General features: G+C 43.1%; 1 protein-coding gene across 3 annotated transcripts in view; it reads left to right on the plus strand.

The window, feature by feature from the left end:
* Positions 1-6,522: 6,522 nt before the first annotated feature.
* Positions 6,523-22,239, plus strand: part of SASH1 (SAM and SH3 domain containing 1) — a 565,878-nt gene continuing 550,161 nt past the window's right edge. The window contains exons 1-2 of one of the 3 annotated variants that reach the window (XM_064446996.1): positions 6,523-6,588; positions 7,487-8,596. In XM_064446996.1, coding sequence (XP_064303066.1) covers positions 8,129-8,596 — 468 coding nt within the window. In that variant the 5' untranslated portion in view covers positions 6,523-6,588; positions 7,487-8,128. Of the gene's footprint in view, positions 6,589-6,767; positions 7,000-7,305; positions 8,597-22,239 lie in introns of those variants that run through there. The other 2 variants (XM_064446995.1, XM_064446997.1) reach the window with 2 other exon arrangements.

Genomic DNA, 22,239 nt, shown 5'->3' on the forward strand with positions numbered 1-22,239 from the left:
TTATTTTTCTCTCTCCACAATACTTTGGTGCCCTGGAAACCTGGTGCCTGATGTTTGCAGATTTTCACAATGTATTTATTTAAGACATATGTCTATGCTGACTCTAAGTGAGTTCAATTTTATTAGGCAGTAGCTGTGTGCTCTAAATTCAATTTCTCACTGGGAAAAAAACCCAACAACTTGAAAGCTGCATAAACATTGTTGTTTCATGGTTTGTGCATGTGTCTAATGAAGACACTCTCCTTGATGAAGAGAAGTATGTGGAAGTTCTTAGAAAAACAGGGGACAGAAACTCACAGTAAATGTCCAAGTAAGCACAGCTTTCAGCTTTTCATTCATTATGATTCCAAGACGGTATGGATGTGCTAGATTGTAAATTGTGATGACATAAGTATTCATTATTTTTTTACCCACTGTGCAGGTGGTATTTCTAGGGACTTCTACAACTGAAGCAGTAGCAAGAACACTACTATTAGTAATAATTCAGAATTTCTTTTTATATTTACCTGAAATAAATAGTTCATTTAAACAGCATTCAGTGAGAAGTGTTTTGAGTACTGGTAAAATTCAACTGCGTGCACACAACATCAGCATTATCTTCTGCCTCAAAGCCAATAGTAAGGAGAGTTGGTCATTGTTTTAAGTTTGTAAAGACAAACCCACCCTGAATTAATGTAGGAAACCATTTCTTTATGAAAAAGGTGTCTGTCAGCACCTGGTGAAATAGCAATCACAATATATTTCTAGGGATGAAGGATATTTTTGTTTTGCTTTAGGATAATTTTGTGGTTTTTTTCAGGACCAAGTCTTTGCCATGGAAAGCGAAGAAACTAGTACTCGTGCAAGTAGGCTTTAGCTTCTCATTGACAGTGACATGCAAAAAAAAAATAATGTTAGATGTTGGCTGTTGGATAGAGGATTGGCTGCTCCATGGAAGACGTTTAGCTCTTATACCTTCTCCTTCTGTTACTGAGGAAAAGTTGTTACATTTTTAGAATTAATTCTGGTTACAGAGCTTGGTCTGAGGAAAAGAGCAACTTCGATTTGGATATTTATTCCCCTTCCTGTTCAATTTGCTTCTCTCTTGTGTTCAGAAAGTGGTATTCTAGTTATCACAGACTTGATCTTAAATGAATGCCCGCAAATTCTTAATGGGAAAGGAGCACCACAGTAAATAAAGTAGCTACTCTGTTTCAAATGCACTCTCAAATCCAAAATAAATTTATCTTCACTACAGAGAAAAAGGGGACGTTTCATCAGCTAGATTTTTTACATTCCCAGTTAGATAGTCTCAGTGAGCATTAAATTATTACAACTATTATATAGTGAGTAAATTCAGGGTAAGGGGTCATGGTTTTGTATATTTTGAAGTTTCCTTTAAAATTAAAATATTACTTTGCTTATATAAAGTACTAAGTGATAAATTTGTTTTTGTAAACAATCTATTTTTACACTTAAATTTAATATAAATTCCTTATTGCAATGTTCTCATTACTCTCCTTTTTCTGCTTTTCTTTTCTGTTATAAAGCTTTTCCTTAAACAAACCTTCATCCCTCTCACACATCTTCTCTTCTAATTTTTGTCTGCTGACAAAATATGAGGAGAGGCTAGGAGAACTTGGTTTGTTCAGCCTAGAGATGAGAAGGCAAAGGGAACAAAAAAAGCAGTCTTTCACTACCTATGGGGAGAGCTATAGAGAAGACAGAACCAAACCCTTCTTAGAAGTGCTCAGCAAAAGGACATGAGAGACAAAGGTCACGATTGCTTTGACTAGACAGGGGCAAGAAATTCTTCATGGTGAGAGTGGGTCAGTGCTGGAAGAGACCACCCAAAGAGCCCTGCAGATTTTCAGAAGTCAGCTGGGCAAACCCATCTGCAACCTGATCCGAGTTTGCAATTAGCCCTGCTCTAAGCTAGGTGACCCCCAGGGGTCCTTTCCAATTTAGATTTTCCTATTCTTCCATGAAAGAGTACTTAAAGTAGTGGTCATCTGATTTTTTTAATGAGGAAAAGTCAATCTGCAGAATACGTAACAGTCAGTACTATCCATTAGAGTTACTACAGCTCATGGGAGTTGACATGATGTGTACTAATTTTTCAGGTTCTAAGCTTTATACACAAGCTTATTTCTCTGCACAGTTTTACATGAGTAAATCTTCCTTTATATGCTGAGTCTTGCTGATATATTTTCTTTAGGATTAACACTTTAGATAAGACACAGGATATTTTCAAACATTCTTCCACCATCATCATTACTTTCCTCTGGACTCTTTGCCAATGTACTCCAGGCACAGCCAAATATTTGCAACATTTTACACAGAGGTATAAATAGCTCTATTTACCTGAACTAATAGCCTGGTTCTGCAAATATTTGCCATTGTGTATGAGCGGTTCCATTCATTCTAGTGAATTATTCAAACTTGTGCCCTAGTGGAAATCCTAGAAAAGTATTTGAGAATCTGCGTCTGTTGTTTTAGAAAAGTACAGAAGTATTAGCTTGCACTCGTTCATTGCACATTATTCATTGCAGCGTAATCATGTGGTACCCCCTCATTCTGTGTGTGAATATGTGTTTCCTTTTATAGCTGAACAACTTCACAAGTATCTTAACGGAACTGTATTAATTTCAGAGTTTTCCTCTCGTTCATCCACTATATGATCACCCTTCTAAGTATTTGTGTTCTTGTCTAGCTTTGTTTCAACCATCAAATACATGAGCGCATAGTTCAAAACATTAAAAAGTATTTAGCTATCCAGAGCAAAGGCCCACAATGCTTCCTTAATGCGTCAAAAATTCAGTAAGTCTTGATGAAGGTAGAAAAAATAAACAGCTCTAAGGCTTCCTGAATATATTTTGTACCTAGGTGTAAGTTAGTGTTCACCTACATTTTTATTTAGCTCATCACAAGCAAAACGCCTATATGGAATGTCTCATGGTAGGGAAGATGTGTAACCATAGCTTTGCAAAATCTATCATACATTATTGTCAGATAATGTAATCCAATAGACGATCATACATTGTAACAGCATACCCTTCAGAACAGAAGCTCAAGGACGAAACTTTGTAATTCCTTGGTACACTGCGTAAATCATAGAATCGTAGAATCATCTCAGTTGGAAAAGACCTTTAAGATCATCGAGTCCAGCTGTAGTTGTAGGGTGCCCTCTGTTTAAAGGATACCTAAATCAATGATTCAGTTAAAATATCCTTTACATTTGCTAAGCAAATCTGACATTGTTGTGCTTTTGCATTTTGCCTTTTTGGCAATTTCAGTCACATTTACATTGTATTACATGAATAATATAGACTGACATGGTGAAACCTGCCAGGAATCTCAGTTTTTCCTCATGGTGGGTCTGCAAAGCTTACAGAGCAGAAAAAAAATCCTCAGGAAAAATAGTACTTTTCCTGCCATGCATCTCATCTGGACTTGATTCTTCTGAATACAAGTTAGAAATAACTTTTATCCATTTTGCTGGAAGCTACCCTTAAATGCAAAAATCTGGTCCTTACCCTCCGTTACCAAACTGCTGACATGTAAAAACTCTACCAGCAACTTCATAGAAAACATTTTTGTCCTGCTCTCCATATGTGTGTATGTATATTGTGGCTGCAACACAGCAATCCTGTATCGTCGGTGTGACTTCTAATACATCTTCCCACCTTTATTAGCTGCTGAATTTGAAAAAGAAAGTCAGGACTGAGTTTGGAAATGTTGGAGACAATCTAGTCATACGGAGCACTTCAGAAATTAAGCCCATTGTGTCAAATACCCAGCAGCCCACACAATCCAAATAAATTCCAATCAAACTGTGGATCGGTTAACTTAAGCTCAGATAATAAGCTTGGAAAGGAGTGGTCTTTATTTGAATGACAAAGTATGGAAAGCAGGAGAAGTGTCCTTTTCTCACCTGTTTATAAAAGGTAAGAAAATATTATTTATTAATTGCTGTGTGTCTCTCCTAGAGTCTCATCCCCTCTTACGTAGTCCATTGGCAAGGAGACAACAGACCGTGCCATAGCCTGTGCATGGGCTTAGGTAATCCTAGGAAAGAGGGTGATTATTTGCATGAAGGGAGTAGGGTATGATACTAAATGAAGGAGGCCAAGATGTGTGGTGCTAATATATTTACTTTTTACCTCATCAGAGCTTCTTTCTGCTGTTTGTCCTGGAACTTGAAGGCAGATTTACCTATACGTGCGTTATCTCACCCTTATTAGTTGTCTGCTTGTGCTCCTCCTCATTCACAAATTGCTTGTGCTCCGGCTCTTTGTTTAGGCACAACCTATTTCCAGAGTATGCCAGGAAACCCTGTGCATTCAGGGAAAGCTTCTCCCATCTTGTAACATACAAACACCTTAATTAGTATGTGTATATTACACAAGTATAACTCGCATATTGCAGAGACAAGCTAACTTTAAGGTGAAGCACAGCGTCTGTATTCCACCACTGAATTTAATCTGCAAATACTGTAAGAAATACTGTTTAGAGTGAAACTACCCTATTGATTTAATAGTTCTATAGATACAATACACATGATAGGTGGGGCTTTATAATCAGCAAGCACTCTTAGGTTTCAGCTGGATTGAAACCACAGATCAATGTCTAAGAAATTAACATTTTTTGCATTTAATACTTTGTAGTAATAATTTTGCATTTAATGAAAAGCACATAAAGGAGGTTTTCAAACTGAGTTTGCTGTTATCACTCAAATCATGCCTCCATTTCCCACTCCGCCCCCCCGTGACCTTTCTCCTTCTTTTTCACTCTCAAATTATCTTCCCAACATATTGACTACCCCTCCCAATTTGGTGTCGTCTGGGACCTTGCTGAGGATTACTTTTGTATTTCAAAGTCACATTTTAGTGCCCAATGACAGGACAAGGGCAATGGGCACAAGTTGGAACACTGCAAGTTCCAGCTAAACATGAGAAAAAACTCCTTTCCTGTGAGGGTGCCAGAGCAGCGGCACAGGCTGCCCAGGGAGGCTGTGGAGTCTCCTTCCCTGGAAATACTCAAAACCCACCTGGATGCGCCCCTGTGCCCCCTGCTCTGGGTGTGCCTGCTCAAGCAGGGGGGTTGGACAAGATGATTTCCAGAGGTCCCTTCCAGCCCCTGCCATTCTGTGATTCTATGATAAAACTTTGCTGTACTTTCTACCAGGTGAACTCATTTTGTGACACTAAAATCAATGCTAAACACAACCAGAGAGTGCTTCACAAGGTTGTAACCTGCTGCCAATCTCCACGCTCCCATGGGGGTGCACCGCTTCTCCTGCTGTCCCCTCAGAAACTAAGATCTTTCTGTTTTACAGATGGAAGACCTGCAGTTTACCAAGCATGTCTGAATCATAACATTTGCAATACCTTAAAAGCTTTCCAAGGCCCTTCTAAAATGCACACATAAAAACGATATAATTCTGTAGGTACTGTCAATAAGCCTGATGAATATGGGCTGTGCCAGTCAGTTTTTCCTATCTCTCACCCCATCAATTCCAGCTCCAGTTCACTGAACCTCCCTGCTAATTTCTCTGGCATTGTCAGTCTTTCACCAAGTCTGTGAAGAAAAGATAATTGCTGCTTCAATCTCCGTCTCCGGCCTGAGAAGAGGGTTTGAAATATTTTGTGGCTTGGAAGGAAAATAAGACACAGAAAAAGAAGAGGGATGGAAGGAGATTTTAAATAGAATAAAATGTTGTTCCTCCCTTTTTCCCCTTCTAGCACATGAATCTGTGATCTCTAGGCTTTATACTTGGAGGCTGCATCTTAACCACTTGTAAGTATCTATCCTTTTCACAATGCCTCGCAACAGGATGCTTGTCGTGGGAATGCTGCTATGCTACATAATCCTGTGGTGAACTACCGTGAAGCACTGAGGACAAACGCGGGCCTACCTGCCAAAAAAGGTCCTTCAGGAAACCCATTACAAAAAAACCCCACACCAAATTACAAAGGGGAGAGGGTTCCTCCTCCGGCACACCTGCTCCTAGCAGCGGGGTGCTGGCGGGCAGCAGGTTGGGTGCCCCCACCGCCAGTCCCCCGCTCCCCCCAGCCCAAGTCGGGCTCCCCCTGCCCCAGCCCCAGCCCCTGCTGAGGGGACCCGACAGGCAGGGCCAGCCCGAAGTGCTCCGACCCCCTCAGCACCGCACGCATCGGGGCTGAAGGGTCCGCCGAAGGAGAGAGGTTTTGGTAAGAAAAAAAGTTTCAACCTGTTTTAAATTAAAACGCCAGCGGGGTCCGCCTCTCCCCCCCTCCCCCCCGCCGGGGATCGGCACGGGGAGCGGGGAGCCCCGGCGCCCCCGGGGTGGCGGGGCCGGGCCGGGCCGGGCCTGGCCGGGCGGCGCTTTGCGCGGCGGCCCGGCGGGGGCGCTGCGAGCCCGGCCTTGCGGGGCTTTGCGCGGCGGGCAGCGAGCGGCGGCTCCGCCGGGCCCGGCCGGGCAGCCGGCGGGTGGGAGCGCGGGGCCGGCGCCTCCCGCCTTTCCTCACCGCTTCCCGGAGACAAGGGGGGACGGTCGCCCCCGCCGAAAGTCCCGCTTCCCCCTCCCCACTCGTCCCCTCCCCGAAGGGTCGCCCTTCAGCCGCCAAGGTGCTCGGTGACCCGCGGGGGAGCCGCCGCCGCCGCCGTCGGTCCCGCCGCCCCGAGGGCGCTGGGGGGCAGCTCCCCGGGCCGTGCCCCCTCGGCGCGGTGCCTCTCCCTTGCCGGGCGGGAACGGGGTCTGGCGAGGCGGCCGGGTAGGGTGGGGAGCGGGGGCGGCCCCCGCCGCTGCCCGGCCGGGCTGCCTTGCCCCGGGCGGTGCCGGGCCGCCCCCCCGCGCCCCCGACGGGTCGGGCAGGGGGGCGGCCGGCGGCCGAGACCGCAGGCTGCCGGCGGAGAAAGTTGCCAAAGCCTCGGGGAGAGCCGGGGCAGGGGGCTGGCAACGGGGTGACGGGCGCGGAGGAGGAGCGGGGAGCAGCCGCACCGGAGCACCGGGAGGAGCCGGAGGAAATCTGCTGGCGGGTAGGGGAGGGGAGGAAGGAGGACCCGGAGGGGAGCCCCGCTGCGGGGTACCGCGGGCGGGGGGGGTGGGGGGCACCGCCAGCAGCCGGGGGAGCGCCAGTGACCTGTCGCAGATCGGCTCGTCCGCCGCCAAGCCGCCGCCGCCGGAGGATGCACGGAGCGCCGGCTGCCCGCCCGCCGCCGCCGCCGCCTCCTCCTCCTCCCGAGGGCGGCTGCGGGCAGCGGCGGGAAGGCCGGCAGGGATAGGGGAAAGCGAGGAAAGTTGTGCGGGGCTGCGTGCCCCGGGGGGGCGGGAGGGCACCGCCGGCAGCGCGGGGAAAGTGCGCTTGGAAAGCAGTTTCTGGGCTCGCTGCCGGCGAAGCTCGTTTAACCATCATCCCAGGGATGAAGGGGAACTGGGAAAGTAACTCGGAAAAGTGAGTGGGATTCTTATCTTTTTTTTTTCTTTTTTTCTTTCCCTCTGTTTTTTTCCTCCTAATCCGAAAAGACTCGTTTAAAAGGAAAGCAGAAGCCGCCGTGTGCACCCGCTGCCGGGGGAGCTACGGGAGAGGAGGGCACTGCCCACCGGCTCCCCTGCCTGGGCTGGCGAGGGCGCGGGATCCTGCGCTCGGTTCTCCCCCAGCATGGTCGTGTACCAAAGCGGCTACACATAGTAAACAGACTCATCATGCGACAGAGCGCAGGAAGGTGAGACAGAAACAGAAACTAACACTGAAAGGAAGAGGGAAAAAAAAAAAAAAGACAGCGACTGCGAATTACTTCCAGAGAAAGTGGGTGGATGTTGTGCGGCGGCGACTTGGGATTTTAGGGGATGCACCCTTACATTTTGCTCCTCTCTAGTCCGAGCCTCCCTTCTCCGGTGGCAGAAAGCGGCTGTACTTGGTGGTAAGAGAACCGGAGGGGCTCGTTCAGCAGTGCTTGCGATACCCTGCTGATCTGCTTCAAGGATTTTCTTTTTTTTTTTTTTTTTTTTTTCCCGGTGGATGTTGGTTTCTTGACCTTGATTTTGAGACCTTTTAGTCGCATCGCACTTTTTCTTTCGTGTTTTTATTTCCTTTGGCGAGGAGTGGGAAAGGGGGAGGCTGGCTTCGGTGCTGAAAGTTGCGATCGTTATTATTTTGGAGCCAGCATGTGCACCAACATAGTCTACGAGTGGCTGAAGACCCTGCAGCTCCCCCAGTACGCCGAGTCCTTCGTCGACAACGGCTACGACGACCTGGAGGTCTGCAAGCAGATCGGGGACCCGGACCTGGATGCCATCGGCGTCGCCGTGCCCCACCACCGCCGCCGGATCCACGAAGCCGTGCGGCGGCTGAAGGAGGCGGACGAGGCGGCGGCGGGGCTGTACTTCACCCTGGAGCCGCCGCCGCCGCCGCCGCCGCCCCCCGCCGCCGGGCGCTGCCCCCCCCGCCGGCCGGGGGTGCAGGACGGGGCCCGGCGGGGGGCGGCCCCCCGGCACCGCCCCGGAGGGCGGCGGGGGGCGGCCGGCGGCGGGGGGGGCCTCGCCGCCTACCCCCGGCTGAAGCTGAAGATCATGATCCGGGACAAGCTCATCCGCGACGGCATCAACCTGAGTAAAGCCCCCTACTCCAACAAGGTAAGGGGGTGCCGGGCGGGCGCTGCCCCGGGAGGGGCCGCGGTCGCGGGTGTGGCGGGGCGGTGGCGGCAGCCGGGCAGCGGCCCTCCCACGGGGCAGCGCCTGGCTTGGGGGACCTCCAGCTGGAGGCGAGCGGGCCCGGCAGGGCCTGCAGCGTCCCACCTCCGCTGTGCCCTGGTGCTGAGCCTCCCTCCTGGGCCGGAGGCGTTTTCGGAGGGAAACACGGCCGGGACTTAGCACCGGCCAGGTGAGAAGAGGAGTGGGGCCATCGCTGGCCAGATCCACCAACGCTTCTTGGCTTGATGTGGACCTACAGGGTGTGCAGCATTGCGCTGTGTTGCGGATTCACCTCAATTTTTTTTTTTTTTTTTTTTTTGTCATTAACCGGTTCTTTTAGTCCAGTCTAGTTTGGGGCATGAAGGCAGAAACTGACAGGATGGTCTTAATGGATCGTGAGCTTCTTTGTCTTTCTTTTCTGTGAAACTTTTCCATTGTGTTGGAGAGCGATGGCTTCTCTTATCTTTTGTTAAAGGTCATCTTTTAGTCTCAGTTTCTGTTGGCTCATGAAGCCAACATGAGCCATGAGCTGGCTCAAGAAGCAGGAGTGATGTGGCTGGAGGAACAACTCCTTGTGTTGCCTCGATTTAATTCCTGGAGGATGGTGGTGACTGGTGAATGTCAAAACTATTCAGCAGCCGCTCCAGCGCAGGTCAGTCTATATCCAGGACACGCGGTCTGCTGAAAGGCCAGAAAAGTGCAGGTCTCGGAAGAGTACATTTCAGTTGGATGAAACCTCAGTATTTACCTAATTCTTATCTTCTGAAAAGGTTGAAAAAGAGTAATGTGGTTTGGAAGATAGAAATTGTTTTGTCTAAAGTTTTCTGTAGGTTTCCTGCTGAAAACATCATATGCAGAATAAATAAAACTCTAGAATGAAATGGATAATACCATGGAGCAGAAAAGGATTTGTGAAAGAAAATAAGGTATTATAATGCATGGTTGCTTCAGAGTTCAGAATGAAGTGCTTCAGAGTTGCTTCATGGCACAAGTTGCCTGTATTTTCTTTAATGAGTTGAAGTGTGATTTTTCGGAAGGACTGAGCAGTTGCAGTTGACCTTCAGCTTATGGGTACTTTTTACCTCTGAAAAGCTTATGAAGGTGTGAAAGCAAGGTGATGGGGAAGTCTGCAGGTCTGGGTTTGCAGAAATGTGAGGAATTAAAATTGAGAATGAATTATCTGCTATGGGGGGGCCTAGATGTGAGGATAATGAGTAAAATTCAACTTGGGTAACAATGTGGAGGTGCAGATAAGACTGATAGGACAGTAAGTTTCTGGACTGCAGTTCTTTAATGGCTTCTCAAGTACAGCACGGTTGACTGGATTGAGTTATTTGTTCTCTGTTCCTGAAACATCTGGCTGATGACATTGTCAGAGACAGTGTATCAAATATGATGGGACAGTTGCCAAATCTAACAAAACATCCATGAACATCTAGTCTAAGTACAGCAACTTCTAAAAGTTACTGTATCATTTTGGAGATTTTTTTTTTTCCCCTGCCTTTGAAGGGATACATCATTGGACTGACATCCTTCTGAAATTACCATTACGTGTCTTATATAAAAGAACTTCTATGAAAGTTCTTGCTTATCTGCGTAGCTGCGGCACATTACCCACCTCCATAGCCACATTTCACTTCTTCCTTTTGACATTGCACGTGTATGTTCATGGTCACCAATTCCGTCTTACCAAGTGGATCCTCTACCTTCTTCCTTCTAGACCTCCTCCTTAAAACTGTAACATTTCTAAGATGCCAGCATATGACATCAAGCACATTCAAATCTTTGGCGTTGATTTCTTCTTTAGCTCACCTTATTTTAATTTGATGGGTCTGATAATAGTGTGGATTAACTGTAAGGGCAAGCTCATTTTAGACAGAAAGCGTCACTCAGCTTTAATTGGCTTGAATTTAAATGCAATATTTTGAAATAGAAAGAGGAACCAAGCTTACTTTCCTAGTTTTATTTCAGCCTGTGGTGTCAAATGTATTTATTTTGGATGATAAATGCATATAACATCATTTTTTTTGCAGTAATAGAAAAACTTTCTCCATCTCCTCAGTGTGAATCACTTCACATCGTAGCATGTTGTAAGAAACCATAAAGCTGGCAAGATTTGAGTGTGTGTTGCTCAACACGTTATTCTGAATGCCACCCACTGCAGCAATCCATCTCCAAAACGGCTTGAAGGGAATAGCAGAAGATCACGTCACTGTACTTGTTTAGAGCAAGAAAAATGAAATACTGTATTCTTTCATTTGGGAAGGAGCCATATTATAACAGCATCTCTTAAAAAAAAAAAACAACAAACCAAAACAAACCCCAAAACTTTAGAAAATTTTGGATATAATTTAAGCAACCTGTACAACCTGTATTGTACTTTTTGTATAGAATGTGCAGTGTACAGACTTCTGCATGTCAAAAAGAACTGGATGTATTCTCTGCTGTGCACAGGATTAAAGAATCATCTTGAGGTTTGTATCAAGTTTTTTGTCTACATTTATCACATGTCCATCTACAGATGGTCACGTGGATATGCTGGAGCAGGACACTGGACGCTGACCTATCTGACATCTATTTGCATTTCTGGTGCTGCTGAGCTGCCAGTTAGCCTTCTGCTTCCCTCCATGGCTTACATGGAGAAGGCCATCACCTCTTCCTCTTAATATGTGTGACTGGAAAGTAGTATCTACGACTGGAGGAGCGTGCTTCTCTGTGTATGTATACACAGATGTGTATGCATTTTACTCGTTTCCTGAATAATACTTCATGTGTCCAGTTATGTAGTTCTCAGACAATTTTGGAGTTTTATTTGAAAACGTCCCTGAGACCTGGAAGTGCTGCTCATCTGCCTTGTTTATAGCCTGAGCTGTAGACATGTCAAAAGATCAAAAACGGGTATTGAATAGGGATCTGGAGATGTTGAAAGCATCCTTTTGCTGACAGAGTGGGAAGGATACCCATTGGCATGGTGAATTTTAGTTTAACTCTGTTTGGTTACAGTCGGTAGAAATGACTAACAACTACTTAGCAGAGCTTAATATAAATCTCTTAAAGATGTGCAAACTTTGAATTGAAATAATGTGTGTGGGCGACTTTAGGCACTAAGAATTATCACAAGACATCTTGATTATTTCCATGGGGAATTAAAACAAGGCATCACCTCCTCAAATTGCATCTTATATATTTTTCAGGCAAAACCCAAGGAATATAACTGTAACTGAGGAGAACTCTACATCAGTTTTTGTTCCATGTTGGTAACGCACATTAATACTCAAAGCCTTCTGTTTTAGTGTCACGCCTGCTGTTGCTGGCCGATAGCCCTAGAAGTCTCAATATATCTAGGAAACATTTTGTGGAGGTGACGGGCTCGAATGCTCTTCAAACAAGAACCCGTGGTACCTCTGTGAGTCAAGTGAAACACCTGTGTCATCTCAAAATATCTAGCTGCTCTTAAAAAATCCTCCTTGATGGTTGTAATTCTGTCCTAGATTAGGAAATCAATTATGCCCAGCGTAGGAATAATATTAATGTTCTTTTCCATGTAGAAGTTCGGGGGGATGGGTCTGATGGCAGAAGGAAACCAAAATGAGCAGCCCCCCAGGTTTCAGTGAAGATGAACAAAGGAAAGCACAGCACTGATCAGAGGAAGTAGGGCCTTTGTCTCCATATGGAGACACTTCTTGCCTTGGTGGGCTTGTTGCAAAATGGATTATGTCCATGCTGGGTTTGAGCGGGAGTAATGTCACTAAATGTCACTGTGGTAAGGAAGCAGAGGAGCACCAATTTTGTCAATATAAAGACAAGCAGGGTACATGTGGAACATGCCAAGAGAAATTAAGTATTCTATTTATCTTGAATATAGATTAAGTGACATTTAATAGTTTACTGGAATTTCATTACTATTTCTAATTGAAATAAATGGCCTGACTTGTTTCTTGAGGAACTTTATTCAATTTTTCATCTGCAGAGAATTGCAAATACATTAAAAATCACTGAAAACATACATGCATTAAAAGCTCCCACACCAATTAAGATGATTTGCTTAGCCTCAGTTACACTCATGTAGTTTTCAGTATTTATTAGAGAGAATAAAACTGTAGTGTGGCATATGTATGTGTACGTGACCTCGTTGTCACTCACTGTGCTGTTCATGATCATCAGCATGCTTGGAAAGCAAACACTAAAAATTCAGCTGCTTTTTAGGTCCTAATCTCAAGAGTTCAAGCAGATGTAGAAAAGCAAGAAGTCAGATCCAAGTGAGTATCTGCTTAAACACCCAACCACGTTTTTTTTAAGTTCTGTGCTGTATCATCCGATGTGGTTCTTGTTAAATCTTTGTTTAATCCAGTACCAAATGAGGAATATTTCACATAAGTTAAATATTAAGAGGTAGAGATGCCAGCAATATTGCTTTGAATACACTGGTTCAAGCTGAGTCTGGGGCTGGAGAATGTAGTCAGCGCTTTAGAGATCTACAGAAGTGAATTCAGTGAATTAAAAATATTGTGCTTTGAAGAAATGGCAACACTCACCCATACTAGAATTAACCTTTTCGAAAGACCTGCCTGCTTTCGAATAACTGCATCAACTCTGATTAGCAGAGCATTCTCAAATATGCCTTGGGGAAAGCTGCCTATTGACAAACGTACTAGTGCATTAAGTAGTAACAATATTTTCATGGCAATAAATTAGCAAAGCTACAGGCAATGTTCAGGAAGTGAAAAGGTATTTTATATAAGAAACCACTGAATTTGCCTTTGACTTCATAACTCTGTTTTCTTTTAAAGAAGCTATAGCACCTCATATACTGGGCAGTTGTTTCAAAGTCCTAATTTATTAAACTCACAGAAAACAAATTGGAAAAGATCTTCTTCCAATCAGACTATTAAGGCAAAATGTTGCAGAATATGAATAATACAGCACTGTGCCATATTTGCATTTGAATTGTTCCTGAATATTTTAAAGTGTATTCGATCTCCTCTGGTAACGTTGGATGTAAATCTTCCTGGGTTTCATTATCTCCCAGTTTTGAGGGGAGGAGGATCCCATTAGGGTATATTAAAGGTGGAGTCCTGAGAGAGGGTAGTGTCAGCTCCACAGACTTCTCGCTCCCTTTCTACAATCGTGCTCAGTTCCCCAGTGTATTTTCTCAGCTCTGGTTGCAGTGGGGGCTGGTGGAGGAGAAGGGGAGCGTGTGGCTCCGAGGCACTGTGCTGGGCTGAGCAGCCTGGGGGATATTTCCTTCGTCCTCCAAACAGCTCAAAGTTTGAAGGAAAAGCTGAACTTACAGGTCCCTGGCAAAAGAGAAGTGCCTGCCCTCTTGTAGTTCTCTCAAGGCTTTTTCTTCCCCCAAAGAACATGATTCGGTCAGACCTATGTGGTGCAAAGCTGAACTGAACTTTCTCATATAATGCGGGGGTTTGTGTGCCTGTGCTGCACATCCGTATGGACACCACCCGTGGTGCCGCAGAAGTTTAACTAGCAGTTTCACGCCTGCATGCCAATATACCTGTCTGGTTTTAAATAAGTTTGGTGGTCGTAAGTCTTTCTGAGATGAAAACACATTTTAAGGAAAATATTCCTGTTGATACCCCCACCCCCAGAGCTTCTGTCTCTGCCATATGTGGGATGCTGAAGCCCATACTATTATGCAACCATGTGTGAGGAATACCAAAGAAGCCAAGATAATTTCTCACCAACAAAGTAATCTTGTGAACCATGCTTCTAGTTTTGTTTATGACCAATATCACTATCTCACATATACCATAATGTATAGAGGGCAGCTGTGTCCCTGATTTCAGATGTGAAATCGAAGAATCTGCCTGAAGTCATGAAAAATTTTAGATGGACAAAGTATTGGTACCTACTACTGCAATGTCTTTTTCCATTGCCTTAGGACTAAGAGTGAACTTCTTTACGTGTAAGTAACAGAAAAGTGATCTAGGAATTGCCAGTAACTTGCCTATATGGCAATTAATTATGCCTGTTAATTTTGCCTGTTAGTTATACCCTGTGTGCATATATCATTATGAAGGGTCCCCATCCACTAAGGTATATAAATCCATATGTATGATCAGAAACATACAAACAGCAATTACAGAATTTTTGAAAAGTGCAGCAGAGGGGTTTGAAGTGACAGGAATATTGTTATGGCAGATTAGGAATGTATTTATTATATCACTTACAGGAGCTCACTTACTGGTTTGAGACTCTTCCAAGCAGGACAGGATGGAATGAGTTAGACTAGACTGGTAGGTTCAACTTTTAAATTTCTTGCTTTGTCAGTTTGAATGAGCCCCTTTGCTTGGCATTTGACAAAGCTATCTGGTTCAACCTCTTTGTCTAGGCTAATATGACATCTCATATTGATGTGCTTATCTTGACAAATGTGGTGGCTTGTACATGCTGCAGGAATCGTCATTTATTAAAAGAGCGCGGCAGTGCTATGTTTAGCACCGCTGCGTTATTTTGGGACCGTCTGTGCAGCAGGAAGGGGAGAATCGGGTGAACCTTCCCTGACACTGGCAGTCTGTGAGCTGGGCTGGCCCAAAACCATCTCCAGAGACCCATCCAGCCTCTTTGGTTTGTTCCTTGCAGACAGTAGTAAACTTTTCTTACTGCAAAACAAAAGAGAAGTGGTGTGTCACGTGAAACAAAAGTAGAAGGGGCCTTCAAATAGTATCTTGTCCTGGTTCTCACAAACTCAGCAGGATGTGAATGACAGTGATATGCGCCTCTCACGGGAGCCTTGCTCCTCCAGTTGGTCTCATTCCCAGTGAAGTCAGTGGGGGTTTTGCCAGTGATTTCATTTAATGCTAGGTTTGGCGTGAAGTGTTCGAATTTAAATCAGCTAACAAGCACGCCCTTACTGACTGTAATTGTTGTGGTGGGTGAGAACAGGATGACATGAGATGAGAATGATAAATACAGCAGTAGCATGCAAAACAGAGAAATCAGAACTTTTTCAGAGCTTTAAGTATCACCATTAGCAGATTGACCAGCAGCAGGGCAGACTTCTGAACATAGATCTTACAGGTTTATGCTAAAATAAATATTTGGTAAATATTCTCTGAAATCTACACTAATGTATATTGGCTGGAGTCGAGTACAGGTAGTTGTTTACAGCTGTCCTCTCAGTAACTTAAAATCAGGGAGAAATGGCAGTAATATATAGCAAATAAAACTTACAGAGGGGTACAAATACATGTCTCCCACAAGTTCTTTTTTCCCAAGAAGAATTGTGTTGGTTTTGAGGATCCACACCCTGAAGCAGGGATGTGGTGTTATCACTGGGTATGAAGTCAATTGGAACTCTATGAGGAAATTAAGTCTGTTTCTGATGTCTGTGCCTCAGAAACAACACAGTAAATTTGGTGTGGTTAAGAGAAGAGTTAAGAAGCTGGAAAAAACCCTTGCCTTTCCATCAGGGACTAAGAAAAGCTTGTACTGTTTTTTTCCCAGAGTTAGTTAAGTGGCCACTTGGCCATGCTGTCACACACACGGAAGGAAATATTTTTATTAGCAGAAAAAGGCATTGAGAACTTCAGTGGCTGAGAGCTGGAGCTAGGCTATTTATGCTGTGAAGAAGGCCAAAAGCCAGTATAAACCAAAAACTTAATAAGTCAATATTCCAGAGAAAAAAAAAAAACACCCAAAAACTGGAGTTGGTGCCAGTTCTGCATCAGTGCCCTTGGTCTGTGGATAGAGATGTTTGCTGGGAGTGACTCTCCTGCACTAGCAAGCTCCTGTCCCTTGGGCTCCACATCTCCCACCTCTGCTGTCCCAGAGCCCTCTGTGTACCCCAGAGCTACCCGTTCCCTGACTTCTCCTAAATCATCTCCCCTAAGTCTGCCTCAAGGCACACTATCTTCTTCCCTAAGAGTAACCTCTTTGCCACCCAGGAATGTACATCTTTTGCCTTAGGACTCCTTAACCCTTTTCTCCCCAATCTACATTCACTCAACAAAGCTGAGGAGTGTTAATCATGATCTGCTTGGGTGGAAAGACAGAATTGATGCAGTGGTACCTTTTTGTACAGTTTGAGACAATGCTGAGCCTTTCTCATCCCATCCCATCCCAAGCCCTGTATGAGTTTCATTCCCTCTCCTTCTTCTGCTGCCCCAGATCCCCAGGCTGCAATCTGGATCCTCCTCCCTCCTCTCCCATGCTCTGATGAGAAGGAGGCTTTCTTTCCCACTCAGGAGAGTGGGGCCATCACTTCTCTCTCCTTCACGCTCAGTGCCCCCAGCTGCCTTCCCATGGACCAATGCATGTGGCTGAGCCCAAATTGTTGCCTCATAGAGCCAAAGCTCTAGACTTTGATCCTAAAAATTTTTATCTTAAAACTGCCACAAGCTGCAGTTAGCCTAAGTCCCTCCAGTCCAAGTTCTGTGGCAGAGAGCTATGTAGTAAAAGGAGGATATCTTAGAGCTTTCGAACATATGTATGGGTCTGACTTGGTCTTTTTGCAGCAAGACTGAATGTATTGTTAGAAAAAAGAAGTTGTAACCTCATCAAAAAAGTTATGAGGTCAATGCAAAAATATTGAAAGATTTTTTGTCATAATTCTTTAGGGCTAATAATGTGATCATGATAATTGCTTCTAATTGCAGCATCTCTGAATTCTTGTGCAATTGTTTAGTGGTTGCCGAAGTGTTTTTCTTCAAATTTCGTTTAAAACTGTTCTCCTTCTAACTGCTTGTGTTGTACTGCATCACGAATTTTTATACAAATGCATCTCTGATCCTTTGTATACCTCGTAGTTAAGGCTTCCCGCTAAATATTAGTTTATGCTATTAGTTTAGCAGAGGTTTTTCCATAGCTAGGGAGTGAGAAGTACCAGAATAAAGAATCATCAAGATTGTCCTTGAGAAGGATTCTTACACATCCTCCTGTACTGGTTCCTAGGCTAAAAATTTCAACTTAAAGATGACAATGAGTGACTATTTCAGTCTCTGAGTCTACATTCTCTCTCATGCCAGACCAAACATGACAAGGAAATCTCATTTTAAAACACTGTGCTGAAGAAACTCAAAGGTTAGTAAAGAGAGCTGTAGAAAGGTTAAGGTGTTAACGTTCAAAAAAGGAGAAGAACAGAAAATGAGGAAATGTGACTGAAACTGTACCAAGAGATCTAGAAAACAAGTAATTTTGATTTCACCTGCTTTGTTATTTTCATGTGAAGAAAATTTATTAGACTTTTGCTATGATAACTTCTAAAGAAGATTTTGCCAAGAGAGTATTTCAGAGGGAGGATTTTCACATACACTTGGTGTTTACACAGTGGTAAAAATAATGCTCTGTAGCTTGTAGAGTAAGATGGAGCAAGAGGAAGTCTGACAGGAATACCACTAGCTGGTTTCTGTCCAGCTCTAAAAATTACAGTAAGGACATACTTCATGCAGCCAATGACAAGAAGTAATAAAATGTGTGTTTGTCATTGCCAATGATGTCAAAACCAAACAAAACCCCCACAAAGTCACTTATTTTGTATCTGTTAAAGACGTAAGATTAGTGTCCCCAGCAAAGGTTATACCAAAATTATAAAAAGTTGACTTTATTTCCCATATTTGTGGTCTAGAAACTCAGTGTTTGAAGCAGTGTTGAAAAAATCTCCTTTCGATAGTTCTTTGGGTCCTGATGCAATTATCCCCCAGGAAAAGGATTTTATTATTTTTGATAGAAAACATGCACATGCTGCATAGTGAAGGGAAGGGCGCTAACTTAATTGCTATCAGGTAGCAATAGAAATCAGCTGAGCCCGGCTTGCTCCTGGGTACTGCCAGGCTGGGGGCCTCAGTGCTCATTTATGTCTATGAGTAGCACCTGATAAGACTGAACTAGTCTGGGATATTTTTCCAGTGGAGTTTAATCTGCAGTACCTCTTGTTATAGGTAAGTTTTATGCATATCAATTAAAGCAGAGATTATCATAATTAGAGGTTGTCTGAATCTGTTGTTGAACTTTGCTTGTACTGATACTGTAGCAAATATGTGATGGTGTGGGTGCTGTGCATTTTTTTAAATATTACATCACTTATAAAATTGGGGTTTTTTTCCTGGGAGCCTTCAGTAGCGTGTATTAATTCACCTAGTACTAATTCACCTATATAGGAAGTTGTAGAGGTCTGAAGTGTTTCCCTAAGGAATTATTTAATCTTAGAACTGGAAACTTACTTAAAAGAGAATTTATATTTTAAACTTATGTATATTAAAAAGAACTCCTTATGCAACCACTGGATTCATTAAATCAATTCCTATGGTGCCTAACAGGAAGTAAGCCATTGCAGTATATTCTTCCTGTGTGTGTCTGTGATGGTTTTGGAAGGAGCACAGACTTGTCCATGAGAACTAATTGTTTTCATAGAACTTGTTTTATAGATCTTTTAGTGGCTGAAATTGATGTAATGGTTAATAGTATTGATCTAGATTTGGAACATAAGGCAGGAATTCCTTTTTGTTGAGCACACTTCTTCCTACAGGGATAAGGAAATGAGCATCATTCTTAATAAGAAGTAGCTTCCTACTTACGATGAATATGAATTTAATTCAGGGTAGTGAAGGAATTTCAAGAGCTTATTTTCCTTTTCTTCTCCTTGTCTCTTGTCATATTTACCATGGAAAAATGTCTTTCTCTAATTTGAATTTGCTATATGACTGGACAAAACCAATTTAATCCTTTTACTTAACAATCTAACTTCATAACCTTCCTTTTTTTGTTCTTTTTCCCTGACAGTTTGTGCAGTATGGATATACACTCCATGTACTTGATAGTTTTCAGTTCGTAAGTGTCTAATTTTAAATTTTCAAGATGTGCTATTTTTAACTGAACCGGTAGCATTGTTTTTCCTTCAAATTAAGCATGGTATTCAAATTCTGTTATGAACTTTTAGAGGTGGTGTCTTAAGAATGTTTTTCAGATTTTCACCAATACTTTGCTTCTTTAGACAGTCCTTCCCAGAACCTATTTTGGCTCTTTAGTAGTACAAGCTTGCCTTTTTTTTTTTTTTCCTCCCCCACTGCCTTACTATTTGCTGATATATTGTTTTATTTCTCTGGCTCCTGAAAAAAAAGATTTTAAAAATATGTTCTAAATGGCATAGCTTGCGACCATTCCTTCTTTATTTTAATGTGGGTTTGTCTTGCAAAGTGTTGCATTTACAAAAAGAACCCACCAAACTTTTCTGTAGACTCTTTCAGGTAGCTACCTGAAGAGTAATTATCTACTCTTCATTATGTATATCACACAGACAAGGAATAATATGCTAATATTTGTTTTTTATATTACAGAGTTTTAGGGGCATGCATAAATATTTAGGTTTTAGTTTTAGGGATTTTTGTAATGCTTTCTAAACAGACTGCTGCACTGAATTTTCATCTTTGCATACCTTTCTGCAGTCTGTTCACGAAGTACTTGAAAGTGAGACATGCAGAATATGTAACTGAAACACGTACGTTGGTAGGTAAAGAGCTCTTTGATATAAGAGGAAAATTCTACAGTTTAAGCAGCAAGTGTTATCAGTAACCTTTTCTATAGTAGGATTTTCAAAAGTAAAAGCATGTTCACAACGGATTCTGGCAGGTACGTAGGCTCTGACCCTGCTACCCCCTATCGTGAAGGTTGGTGGGAATGTTGTTATTGATTTTTGTTGGGAACACACTGAGGCTTTTGCATAGGACGTACAATTCTGCTTTCAAAGTATTAAATTTAAAAATATGATGATTATGGCTTCTGGTTGAAACCTTGCCTTGACCTAAATGGCTTTTTAAACTTATTAGATGCTATTTTCATGAACTGGTAAATGTCCTCTTTTTTTGAATAAGCTGCTGAGGCTGTGGGTGCTGCCCCCCGTTACTGTTAGTATCTACATACCATTAAATTGATCTGTACCTCTTTTCTCTTTTAGTTCTTTTCATTCTTGCTTTCTTCCCCCCGACCCCTTTCTTTTTTGAGTTTGGAGGCTTGTGAAGTAAGGCTTAGCCTGTCAAACAGCGTGGTGAAATTCTGGATGACTTTCCATTTTTCAGCTAGAAGTAAGGGAATAGAAAATGTAATCAGTAAGAATGAGATGTTTTTTGGTACATGAAAAATATTTAGAAGGCAAAAAAATGGAAAAAGTTGATTATTGTGCTGTAATTATTTCCTGATGCTGGATAGCCCTTTCAAAAGGATTTTTAGCCTGTTTGAGAAGAGTAATCCTATATGTTAATTATTGGTGCCTTACTGGGCTTAAACTGCCTGGGAGGAGCCAAACTTGGAAAGGAGGTATGAGCTGCAGCAAAGAAATCTGAAGAGGAGCCAGATTGAGAAAAAGGTTTTTAGACTGACAGTTTCTATCACCTTGTTCTGGCACTAAATGCCCCAAGGAGGAGATAACTTTGACTTTGATGAAATGGTGGGATTTGTTTGGAGTTGGGAAGATGGTTCACTTACATGTTTGGTCAATTGTAAAGGTGGAAGTTCGGCCGACATTGTAACTAATTTCATGTTCTTTTTTCAATTGAAAGTGATGTGTTGAAAAAGAGTTGCTGGCTGGCTGCACATACATTCCCTCGCTTCGGGATCTCTGGTTTCTGCTTCCTTTTCTGATAAACACACATGTTTTTAGACCCTGGAAGTCCGTTGCTTGTGTCCATGTAGACCAGTTTATGTCAGCCTGGAGTTGAAATAAAGGCATAAAAGAGTATGCGAATAACACTCTGAGAGTGTTTTCTTTCTGTATTCCCAAAACTGTGTATAAAGAATACTTAAACCTTGGGTTTCCAAATACTGTCAGTGTCTTAAATACAAGAAAAATTTGGAAGAGAAAAGCATTATTATTTTTTTTATAGGTTCATGTTTAAATCGCAACTCTGGATGTTGTTTAGACAGCGTGCAGCTGAATAACATGTTTAGAAAAAGACTGCTGCAGTTTTATGCAAGCTTCTTTTCCACTGTACAAATAAGTGGTAGTGCTACATGGAACTGAACCAACCGCATATCTCTAAAGAACAGAAAAAGCAGTGAAACTGGTGCAGCAGTTTTCCATGTGTTCCCCTTCAATATATTTAAGGATTGAATAAATGGATATTGCCAAAGTTGTAAAAAAATTCTGTTTATGTGACATCAGATCCACGGTGGGAGATAAATGTTCTTCTGCTGTTGGTAGTGCCAATCCTTAGTAATTTTTGTGATTGAAATACTTGTCTAATACCTCTGACTAGAGGTGACATAGTGGCAAGTGTTTTCCTCAAGCGTGAGCTGGATTTTGAGACTGCTGATTCACAAGCAATTGTCTAACTTCACGGAGGTTGCATTACAGGCAGTCTTAATCTTGGCTGTTGATCTTTTTACAATGCTAAACTGTCATTGCCGTTAGAATTTTTTTCTTAGTATCTTACCTAAATCTTCCATGCAACACTTTGAGCTTCTTACTTTCTGCCATGTCTGTTGGAGGCATGGAGAATAGAGTGTTTTTTCTTTTCCTCTGGTGGCAAGCTTTAGCTACCTGCGGGTACTACTGAGTCCTACCTAAATGTCTCTGCTAAAATAAAGATGATGGTTCATTATTCCACCTTTTAGGTTACACTTTCTAGACCAATTCT

The sequence above is a fragment of the Phalacrocorax carbo genome, chromosome 3 (genome assembly GCF_963921805.1).
Source record: "Phalacrocorax carbo chromosome 3, bPhaCar2.1, whole genome shotgun sequence".
Taxonomy (NCBI): Eukaryota; Metazoa; Chordata; class Aves; order Suliformes; family Phalacrocoracidae; genus Phalacrocorax; species Phalacrocorax carbo.